The sequence below is a fragment of the Hippoglossus stenolepis genome, chromosome 9 (assembly GCF_022539355.2).
Source record: "Hippoglossus stenolepis isolate QCI-W04-F060 chromosome 9, HSTE1.2, whole genome shotgun sequence".
NCBI lineage: Eukaryota > Metazoa > Chordata > Actinopteri > Pleuronectiformes > Pleuronectidae > Hippoglossus > Hippoglossus stenolepis.
In genome coordinates, this window is record NC_061491.1 from 28,361,701 (window position 1) to 28,373,617 (window position 11,917).

Sequence of the window (11,917 nt, forward strand, 5' to 3'; positions counted from 1 at the left end):
TGTGTGTGTGTTTGTGTGTGTGTGAGGGAGTGTGTGTGTGTGAGGGAGTGTCCAGGGTGTGTCAATGAGCTGAACTTCAACAGAGATGAAGAGGACATTGAGTGACAGAGCTTTTGTTCTGTTGAATATTTCACATTTCAGAAAGAACATGTCTTTGAGTCAGCAAAGTTGAATAAAGTTAAAACTAATTTGTGATGGTGGCAATAAGTAACCAGCAAAGAAAATTGTAATACAGTAGAATTTGAATAAAAGTCAGATGTGTCCCAAAGCACCACAGAGACTTAGTGTTGGACTGAGTTAATCCACAAGTTTGACTCTACATTGTTCTAATCTGATGCTTATTAAATATTTCATGTATATTTGATGAATATGTATTTAATGAAAGACATGATCACGGTATCAAAATAAAAGCCTCATAATGAACGGCCTCTGTCGCTCAGGTGTGTGCATCACGTCAGAGGAATGATGGTTGAACATGATCAGACCACAAAGGTCATCTGCTCTTTAAATAGAGTGAAGTGTGGGAAAGAGCTTTGTGAATTCACAGGCGTCGGATGTATGACTGTGCACCTGAATGCAGCTCCACCCGGCCGGGCCTCTGGGTGTGTGTGTGTGTGTGTGTGTGTGTGTGTGTGTGTGTGTGTGTGTGTGTGTGTGTGTGTGTGTGTGTGTGTGTGTGTGTGTGTGTGTGTGTCCCATCCCTCAACACAAATGCCTCACATACCTGAGTGATCCTGGATTTCTGTGTCACTGAGTCAAAACGTGAACTGGCGCCAAGTAAATTAATTAAAGACTTAACTTCCTCGTTCTACTTCTTCTCAAACTGCAAACTTCAGACAGGAACTCTGGACATTTTCTGCAGTTTGTCAAAGTAAGAGCGCAGCAGACCTCACTCTCCGAACATGAAGGAACTGAAGAGCCGAGTCAGAGGGATGAAAGGAGAGGAAGAGAGAAAGTGACAAATAGACAGAGGAAGGACTTTTTTTACTGAACAGAATCAGCCAATGAACAACTTTTGCAGAGAAGATTGAGAAGACACGTCTATTCTCGAATCCTGCAGAGGATGGTAAAAACTTTATGGATTGTCCGGGTCGAGGCCGGACATGACGTATAAACTCTGTGGAAAGATCAGTGTTGTTGTTTACAGCTCATCCACACCGGCCTCGGCCCTCATCACCAGAAGATCTGGAACCTCCTCGTGTTTCCAAGTGGACGTCTTCGTCTTCTACGTGTACGGCTCCTCTTCTTCATCCTGAGATGTTTGTGTTCTTCCAGTTTCACGTCCGTCACGTGTTAGAAACCTCATCAACACGTCCACTCGCTCTCTGGGAAGCTTCCACACATTGTCCTGCTGTCTCCTCACATGGACTCACTCTGACATGTTACACACATTTTACCAGGAGGCTGCAGGAGAAGATCCAGAAAATGTCCAGAGACACTGACTCAGACATCTGTTCTCACATAGAGAACATGCAAGGAACATGTGAGGAACATGTGAGGAACATGTGAGGAACATGTCAGGAACATGTCAGGAACACATCAGCAACATGTCAGGAACATGTGAGGAACATGTCAGGAACATGTGAGGAACATGTCAGGAACACGTCAGGAACACGTCAGGAACACGTCAGGAACATGTCAGGAACATGTCAGGAACACATCAGCAACATGTCAGGAACATGTGAGGAACACGTGAGGAACATGTGAGGAACACGTCAGGAACACGTCAGGAACACATCAGCAACATGTCAGGAACATGTCAGGAACACATCAGCAACATGTCAGGAACATGTGAGGAACACGTGAGGAACATGTCAGGAACACGTCAGGAACATGTCAGGAACACGTCAGGCCTGCACGCAGCTACAACATGTGGTTATTTTATAACTTGTTTCAAGTGTCTTTGTATTTTCTTAAAGAGTCAAAACATCAACATTTGAACCAGATGCAGGAAAAATAAAGAGATGAATCAAAGTAAAGCAGGAAAAGGAAGAGAAGAGAAGTGATCGGGGTTTTTCTTTTCTCTGTGTGGAGGAGAAACAAAGACAAAGAGAGTTGTCCACACCTCCTCCACTCTCCCTCCTTTTCTCTCTCTTCATACCAACACAGTGAGTCATCGTCAGCAGGAAACCACCGAGGAACCGTTCAAAATGGAGGAAGAGTGAAGGAGCGGAGCGGAAATGTATGAGAGGAGGAGGAGGAAGATCAGAGGATGAAGAAGAAGGGGGGGGTTCCCTGACTTCATCAGACAGGAAGCAGATTGAGTCATGATTTCTGGATTATCCTGTGTAACGTTCTTCATCCTCCTCGTGTGTCAGTTCCTCCTCAGCTGAAACGTTATGAGTGAAAAACCTCACGTTCATTTACTGAAACTTACAAACAACAGAATCAAGACGTGATCAATGATGAGACTCAGAGTCAGAGTCTCTTTATTTACTGACCTGTGTGTGTGTGTGTGTGTGTGTGTGTGTGTGTGTGTGTGTGTGTGTGTGTGTGTGTGTGTGTGTGTGTGTGTGTGTGTGTGTGCGTGTGAGGTAAGTGTGTTTAGAGTAACCACAGCTTGTGTAAGAAGAGTTATCACGCTATGAAGCTGAGTGGAGAGTTTCTACTGCACTGTAAACAATTGTCATGTAAATGAACAGTAAACTGCTGGCAGCTGGGTCGCCTGCAGTTTACTGTTATTTTACAGTGCTCATACTGTAATCAACTATACAGTGTGTTACCGGAAAAACAAAATCAACTGAATCACAGTGCATTGCTGTATTTTCTAGCAGGGTGGTCAGGGATTTACCGTTTTCTTACTGTAACCTTAATTTACAGTTTAGTGCTGTCCACATACTAAAACACACTATAGTGCTGTATTTTCCTATATTTACAGTATACGATCAGCATCAGTCTGTACATTATTGTTTTAAATGAAATTCAACACAATCTCAAATACCGTACAATGTAACTTAATGTAATAGCAGCATGATGACAGTGAATGATTAAGGCAAATAAAATGCAGCAAAAACATTCTATAGAAAAGAGACTTAGAGAAAACAAGATCAATTGATTAACCCAACATTTATTTATAACAGGCGACACCAACTGAAATACTTTGCTGTTTTTTGTTGATAGAAACAAAGTTGTCCATTACAGATGGAGATTTCAGCTATGCACAACAGAACATGACAGGTATCAGTCTGTTCATTAAATGATGCATCTTGACACTGCAAGTGTTAGGACAAAAACATTAATCCCACAAACATAATCTATAACAAGTGATAATGAAATACTATATGAACGAGTGCCTCTATCAGACAAGTCTCTTTAAAACTATCAATTTAACAACACAATGGCAGGATACGTTGTCCTCTGAACACTGTCATCAGAACATGGCTTCTGAGGTATCGTGTGTGAAGCACCGACGGTGGGAGCTCTGCAACTTGATTACATGGAAGATCAAGAAGTGACATTCATGAAGCAAATACATCCAATAACTGATCCGAATTTCTAACGGAAAGAAATAAAGCGGAGGATATAGGGTCTGCTCAGTTACTGTTTTATACACAGTCACATTAAAAGGCTTAAGAGATCAAATCCTACAGTGGTATACCTGCCCTGGGACAAGGGAGCATGTTCCCTTTGTGGACATGAAAAGGAAGCATACGCACATGTTTGAAGTGAAATAATTCATATTTAGTGGACAGGAGAACAAGAATATGATTACATGTACAAAATTAAAGAGAAAAATTGACAAATAACCTGGGGAGAGAGCTCTCACTGAACTATGAAACTCCACTCAAAGCCTATTAGGTTGATTGAGACAGATTTCTTCTGAATGACTCTCCCTGTCCTCTTGGAGACGAGTCCCCCAAACGGCTGTTGTTCCTCTTTCTGGGTTGATTCAAAAGAAGCATCTACAGAACACAGGAATCTGAGATTAGAGGTTGGATAGAAATAAAGCCTATGATATATGATGTCTATACAAGTGTTTATGAAGTTAGGGTTGAAAATAAATGTGAAAAATGTGAAATAAAAGAGAAAATGTCAGATAGGCAGCACCAGTCTTTCCTTGTACAGGCAGCTTCCCAGTTAAAGGCCCTGTCCCAAAGGTTGGGTGGACGCCCCCACATGTGATCCTGAAGGCTGATCATCCAGTATCCAGCTGTCACAGGCTCTTTTCCACCTGAAACATGAGTCAAGACTCATCTCAAAAAACATCTTGACTTTTGCAAACATCTCTAATGGGAAGAAAATGCATGCTTTATTTATTATTAATACAGATAACTTAAAGGGGACATAGCATGCAAATTCCACTTTGTTAGTGCTTCTACAGGTTAATGTGGGTATCTGGCTCATGTCTACCAACCCAAAAACTCTGGGGAAAAAACACTCGCGCGTTTTGTTATAGTTCCTCTAAGTCAGAAACGTCATGCTTGAGCGACTCGATTGCGCTTCCTGGTTTTGTGTCGTAACAAGGAACTGGAAGTCTCCCTACATGCCTCGCAGCGCAGCGCCGTTCTCCAGCGCGCAGCCGCCTGGCTGTTCACACGGGACGAGCATTTCTCCGCTGGTCAGCCCCATAGACTGTATATATAAGGTCAGCCCGCGATTCTGCTTTCTCCGCTTGTTGTTGTACCCGTTGAATGTCGGGGTTCGGGGGTAAATGATGGTCTTCATAGCCCCCCCACCTCTCTTTCTCTCTCTGTCTGTCTGCTTGTGTGCTTGTAGTGGGGGGCAGAGGGGGACATTTAATTATGTGATTGGGAAAATTAAAACTCCAGGACAACAGAAGGGAATACAAAGTATGGGATGCATATTTGATAATTTATATCATATAAAATATGTAATTTATATCGTTTAAAATCATGGGGAGAGGGGAGGGGGGAGCTGGCTCATTAGCATTTAAAGGAACAGGCACTCAAAACAGGTCGCTCTGTGGAGGGCTGTTTTATACAGGGTAAAAAGCTGTTTGAAATGATCCTTGTGGTATTTTGACCAAAGTATGTTACAGACATTTCATTAAGACCCCAAGGAACCATATCAACTTGTGGTAAAATGGGCATGCTATGTCCCCTTTAAAAAACCATCTGATATGCAATATAAGATATGTTCTGAATACATACCGAGCATTAGAGGAGGAGTCAGAAGTGTCTTTTCGTCCACCACTGTGGAAGACAGCTGTAAAGCACAGACACAAACCTGTGGTGAGGATATGAGTTTTATTAGATGAGGATTAAGATGGAGACAGTTCATTGCAGAATAAATGAAACGAGAAGAGAAACAAACCAGAGGAATGAGTCCATCTGAAGTCTTTGTAAAGTGGTTCCTTCAGCAGCTGGACAACACACTAATATCACACACTATTAGTTCAACTTTCATACCCAACAAGATGTAACATTATCAAAGCTGTAGTGGAGTTGAACATTTACAGAAGAAGACAAACTCACAATAATGCTCCTAGCTGCAAACCAGCTGACCACACAAAAACACATTAAGATTAACTTTTAAATACTATTTAGTATTGGCCGAACCTACAAAATAATAATTTAAAAAGTAGTTTTACTGCTGTACTCACAAGTCACTGCATGGCTGATTCAGAGGCCCACATACAAGCTAGCTAAGTTACACTTCTAATCAGTCGGAGTTTGTTTCAAAGACAGAAAGAGGAAGGCAGAGAAAGTTTATTTCAACTTACTGAAGACCTGCTGATAAAGTTTATTTCAACTTACTGAAGACCTGCTGATAAAGTTTATTACAACTTACTGAAGACCTGCTGATAAAGTTTATTACAACTTACTGAAGACCTGCTGATAAAGTGCAGGACTCAGATGGATAATCCTCGAGAGAAGGTCCAGAGTTGGCTTCACGACTTTGTGTTCCACATGTGTCTTCTACAAATATAGTAGCATTCACCTCTCTGCCGTTGATTCTGACATCACCCCCAGAATGCAATGCTGTTTACAGTATATTACAATGTTTTATGGAAAACAGCAAGCTGCTCATAAATATTTCCCAGAATGTTTTCTACAGCACAGTGCCGTTTTAATGGAAGACAGAATGTTACTGTGTGTGTGTGTGTGTGTGTGTGTGTGTGTGTGTGTGTGTGTGTGTGTGTGTGTGTGTGTGTGTGTGTGTGTGTGTGTGTGTGTGTGTGTGTTTGGGTGGGTGGCGGCGGATGACCACAGCTTCCGATTAGCAGTTGGTGTGTGAGGTCACCTCTTGCAGAGATGTTGTGATGTTGTTGAGTTCAGTGTGCGTGCGTGGTGATGTTGTTGAGTTGTGTTATCACAGTGTGGTTGAACATCAGCAGATAGAGTCTGACACAGTTCACAGTCAATGAAACACCAACAACAACAACAACAACAACAACAACAACAACAACAACAACAACAACAACAGTCATCAGCAGTTCGGCGAATACCATTGTGATGTCATCACAATGTCCTACATTTGCATAATGCAGAGCCGCTGTCACGCCCCCTCACATGATCAGCTGAGAGCGGAGGTGGACATTACACGCACAGGAAGTGGTTGACCAATCACAACTGGACCAGCTGACCAATCAGAGCCTTTTCAGGAGGGGGGTCTTAAAGAGACAGCAGCTAAAACCAAGCGTCTGTTTGACCTTCACATGAACGTGTCCCCGACAGGAACAAAGACAGGACCTCAGAGAAAACAACACAACGTTCAGACGCTATCACAAGTTTTTATTTCCCCGACAACCACAGACAACAATCACAGAGAAAACACAGATAACAATAAACTCAGTTAACATGAGAAATACAACGTCTGGAATAAAAATAACTTTAGTTTGAGTTACTTCTGTTCAAGTTCTACGGTTTGTATTCTGACCTCCGACCTTCAGCTCGTCACGCACACAGGCACGCACACAGGCACGCACACAGGCACGCACACACACACACACACACACACACACACACACACACGCACACACACACACACACACACACACACACACACACACACACACACACACACACACACACACACACACACTAACGTCTGTTAGCTCGTACCTGCAGCTGATTGGCCGCTGAGCTCGGTGAATCACCACATACTTCAGGTGGATTTGCATGTCATTCATTCCGTGGGTGTTTCTGAGCAACACAACAGACGTTTGATTCCCATACATAGAAACACAGACGTGGGCGGAGCTGCTGCTGTTTGGAGTGTTGGCGTTCGGACCCACTGTGACGTCTTCACGAGCGTGGACGTGAGCTGCAGGATCGATGCAGGGACGTTACAACATGGTGGACGAAGCCGGCCCCCGAACTGACAGTGGGCCCCCGAGAACAGCTGATTACATTAGTCCACAGGTACGACAGTCACAACCCCCCTAATGAGGCCCCGCGCCACTAATTATATCAGTTTAGAGGTTTGGTTCAAATAAATGAAGATAAATGAATATCCGGGCCCCGGGTCCCTTTAGCCAGGGGCCCTCAAGGTTCCCTGAAACGCTCCTGACTGAAGAAGAAGAAGAAATGAAGATGTGGACAAATGCTGAGGAAAAGAACAAGATAAACAGATGAAGGTGTTTTTAAGTGCTTTGATTTGTCCTCACATTCAAACATTCATTCACTTCTGAAGTTAAATAATCTCCGAGGAGTCAAACCCTGAAGAGTCTGAATAAAGTTCAGGTCCAGGTTTTAAAAGTCGCGTGTGACACTGTTCATTTCTTTGTGTGTTTGTGTGAAACTGCAGGAGTCAGAGTTTTTATATCTTCAGAGACGGTCAACTGTTTCATAATTTAATCTCCTGCACAGATTAAATAACAGAAACATAAAACACAATGACTTCATCTAACGAGTAAACTAACTGACAGAAGCTTGTTCGACCACAGTGGAACAGAAACTCCCACGTTGAGCGAGTGTCAGGTAATAACTGTTTACACAGGTTCCACCCCAGTGCCCCCCCCCCCCATATGTGACATACCTGTGCTGTTCCACATGTACATGAGAGATGATGCCTTCATGGCAACAGCAACATCAACAGGCTTCCCCACACGCCCGGGGCGACCTCGTCACAGTGACATCATCCAAACACTGACACCTGGAGACGTGGAGGTCACACAGCAGCCAGATCTGAGTCAGTTCCATGGCTTCAAATCCAGAGGCTGAGTTCTAGTCATGAGAAGCAGCTCCACAGACTCGTGTTGCTCATCACTGGATGAAGATGTGACGTCGCGTGAAGCTGCAGCAGCTTCACGCCGACTCAGTTCTGCAGGAATGTCTGAAATCTTAAATATGCAGAATCTGTGTGTTAACGTTATTTAATGTGCAGCTTCTGAGCTGCTGAGTGTTTCTGCATCTGCTGCATGAAAGTGAACCTCAGTTACTTCTCAGTTAATAAAATCCCCATTAACCTTATTTATATTGGTGCTTATAATGTTAATATCAGAAAACCTACTTAAGATTAAACCACTTGCATTTTTAAAGTAGAAAACGAGATTTCTTTGGTTAATTTTGGTTTAAAAGTGAACAAATTGTTTCTCGATTATAAGAGTTAAAGATATTCAGCATCTAATCAACAGGTGTTTTTAAATTCATGTAAAATACAGTGAACAGTTCAAAGAGGACAGAAACAGGAACTTCTTTTCGACATTTTTTTATTAAAATTATTATTAATATTATTATTCAATAAATAGCAAATAAGACAATAAATAGCAAATAAGACATTTTCATTGAGTTTCAGCTGTTGGCCTGTAACATGAGGCCTGTCAGTGCAGAGACTCTGTGATTAAACCACAGACAAGTTCAAGTTTTCTTCAATTCAAGTTTCAGTTTTATAAAGTGTCAGTGTCCTGCTCCACATCGAGTGTCCTCCGCTGCTTTCAGGGGGACCTCTGTCAGGGGGAAGCGGGCGCATGGAGCTCCCTCCCCGGCTGCGCCTCTCAGGGCGCACCGCTGTTCTCCAGGAGCGGCTCAGGATCAGCTCCTGCTCGGTTCAGTTTGATCCAACAGGTTCAGGCTCTGGTGGATTTAGGTGAAACCAGGACCCGGAGTCTTAGCTGTCGCTGCCCAGCCTGTGGTAGACCAGCAGAGCCACCACGTAGCTGTTCCCGGCGGTGCTCTGCTCCACAGGCCGGCTGCTCTCGGCGTCCTGTCCGGGCCTGGGGCAGCTGGTGGCGGGCATGATGTGGTGTGGGTCCTGTGGGGCGGACTCCAGCTCGGAGCTGGTGCGGATCTGTGCGAGCTCCTCCGGGGACTGGAAGGAGAAACCCTGGTACTCGCTGATCGGCGCCTCGACGCTGCTCAGCGGGGCGTCGGCGCACGGCTCCTCGGTGTAGATCTGCCACAGCACCACCAGGCACAGGATCACCAGCCAGCGCTTGGCCTGGCTCTTCTCCGGAGGGGGGAGATGCATGCGGACTTTAGCTGGGTACATAACCCGGGTGCAGCGCTTCCTGGGCCGGATGGGCACGTAGGAGCGCACGGCGGTGGCCTGAGCCGGAATCCGCTCGAAGGTGAAGACCTCCGGCTCCGTGCTGCGCGTCGCCGTCCGGGGGAAGGCGAACCTCTCCTGCGGGACGGTCATGGTGATGCTCTCGGACCGTGAGTACATGTTCTCTGTAAGTTTCTGTTCCTCTGGTTCTCTGTTCTCCTGTCGGAGCTTTGCGTAAAGTCAGATGTGCGTCAAAGCGCCGGGAGCTGAGGTTTTATATCTTTACTTCAGGTTGTGAGTTCGACGCCCAGCCTCTCAGGCCACTCCCTTATTGCTCAAGTGCAAAAAGAAGCTCAAGATTCTCTGGTTTCACGTTTGTGGTTCAGATGATCAGAGAAGAGCTGAATCATCCGAATCCAGAGGAAATATGACAAAAGAGAATAAAAGACATCTGCATCCTGATGTTATCAGAAGATAAAACTTTGACATGTTGATTCAAGAAGTTCAAACCATTTCCATTACGAATTCAAATGTTACCCTTCAAAATAAAACGCTCCACAACGAGACGGATTTGATCTGTTGATTTTCATCTCATCACTTCTGTTGTTATTCTGAAGAAAAAACCTCAGAATTTAATTAAAGATTTCAAACTGATTTTGAAAGAACCGGAGCTGAAAGGTTCCTGATGGAACCAGGGACAGTTCCTTGGTTCTTTAGAGAAGCTGCAGGCAAACAGTGTGTGGAACAGAAGGAATTTCACTATACATTCAATATGATCTAATGTTTTTCTGCAGATGATGATGATGATGATGAGGATGATGATTAAGATGATGTCACCTTCACACTAATCCCCTGTCATTCACAGAAAACGTCATGTGGTCAGTGAGAACACACAGAGCTCACAACTCCACATGAATTAATGAGTGAGTCAGTGAGTGAAGGTCAAACTGAATTCATATTTCTATGGATGGATTCTCTGGCGGATGTTGGATGTGTCACACATCACACTGACCTGTGTAATGTGGGCATTTCAGGAGACTTCCCCCCCCGACACACACACACACACACTAGATTTCAGCACCACAGGTTATTCGTGTCAATATGGAAACGTGAATAAACAGCAGCTAATGTTTGTGAGAATAAATCTCAAAGTGCCATATTATTTTCTGTCTTTGGTGAAAGTTTAATGTTGAAGTTGTAGTTTCAGTCCCTCCAGGTCACTGTGACCTCTGACCTCTGACCTCTGACCACTGAATTCTATCAGTTGATAAATACTTTTCATGAAAACAGACACAATCAGTAAATCCCTGGTTCAGTTCACACATCACAAGTATAATTAGAAAATATTAAAATCCTGATCTCCCTACGCAGCATGAGGAAGGAAATTCTAAAAATAAATCCTGTTGCATAGAAATGGATGTTGAACGGGGACTTTTCAGGTTTGTTCATGAAACGGAAATCACCGGACATCCGTGTGTGTGTGTGTGTGTGTGTGTGTGTGTGTGTGTGTGTGTGTGTGTGTGTGTGTGTGTGTGTGTGTGTGTGTGTGTGTGTGTGTGTGTGTGTGTGTGTGTGTTTGTGTGTAGCTGAGGAACTCCCCTATACACATTTTTAAAAGGTTTTTATAGAACAACATGATATGTCAGCTTCCCCCTGGTGTCTGGCTGAAGTATAGGTCACAAACTCCTCCTCCATGTTAGCAGATGGGACATGGACCAAACAAAAAAAATCAAAGTAGACGTTAAATAAATGTTTGTAAAGATGTTTCTGTCATTTCAGGTCGTTCTTCTCTCTCTGATGTTTGTTCAGGTGTTTCTGATCAGTTTGGTTTTGTTTAGTTATTTGATGATATAAAAACAAGTGGAGACGTGATGATTGACACATGAGACTGACTCCTGATTGGTTGGGTGCATGTTTGACGCTAAATGACGTCAAAAGCGCAAATGGCAGCGTTTGTATTTGAGATGTTTGTGCTGAAGTTCTGAATGATGGGAGGACGGAGACGTGTCGTCCTTTATTTCCAGTCTGTGTCACTTCAGGATGAAATATGAAGCCGTCGACCTGTCGACCGGAAATATCAAGAGGAAATATCACGTTGACACGATGATATTCCAGAGCAGCCGGGAACTCCTCCTGCTCCTGCTCCTCCTCCTGCTCCTGCTCCTGCTCCTGCTCCTGCTCCTGCTCCTCCTCCGGCTCCTGCTCCTCCTCCTGCTCCTGCTCCTGCTCCTGCTCCTGCTCCTGCTCCTGCTCCTGCTCCTCTTCTTCCTCCTCTCACTCACTACAGTCTGGACAGAATCTCTTTAAACCTCAGGGTGCGTGAGAATGCCCAGATGACGTGATTCAGCTGCTTCTCTCTCCTCTTCAGTTCCTCTCTTGACCTTTTGCTCAAGTGTTTATTTCATGTTTCCTGTGAAATAGAGTTTCTTTGTTTGTGCAACCTGAGAGAAAAACAGGTTCTGTGTTGTGTTAATGACACCGCAGCCGGTTTGACTCAAAATAGGAACAAATGCAAAATTGCTATTTT

The 11,917-nt window shown here is 44.1% G+C and overlaps 1 protein-coding gene across 1 annotated transcript; it reads right to left on the bottom strand.

The window, feature by feature from the left end:
• Positions 1–8,597: 8,597 nt before the first annotated feature.
• ier3 (immediate early response 3) lies at positions 8,598–9,704 on the bottom strand. The gene has a single exon (XM_035165388.1). The coding sequence runs from the start codon at positions 9,568–9,570 to the stop codon at positions 9,013–9,015; it is 558 nt and encodes a 185-aa protein (XP_035021279.1). The 5' UTR covers positions 9,571–9,704; the 3' UTR covers positions 8,598–9,012.
• Between the last annotated feature and the right edge of the window lie 2,213 nt (positions 9,705–11,917).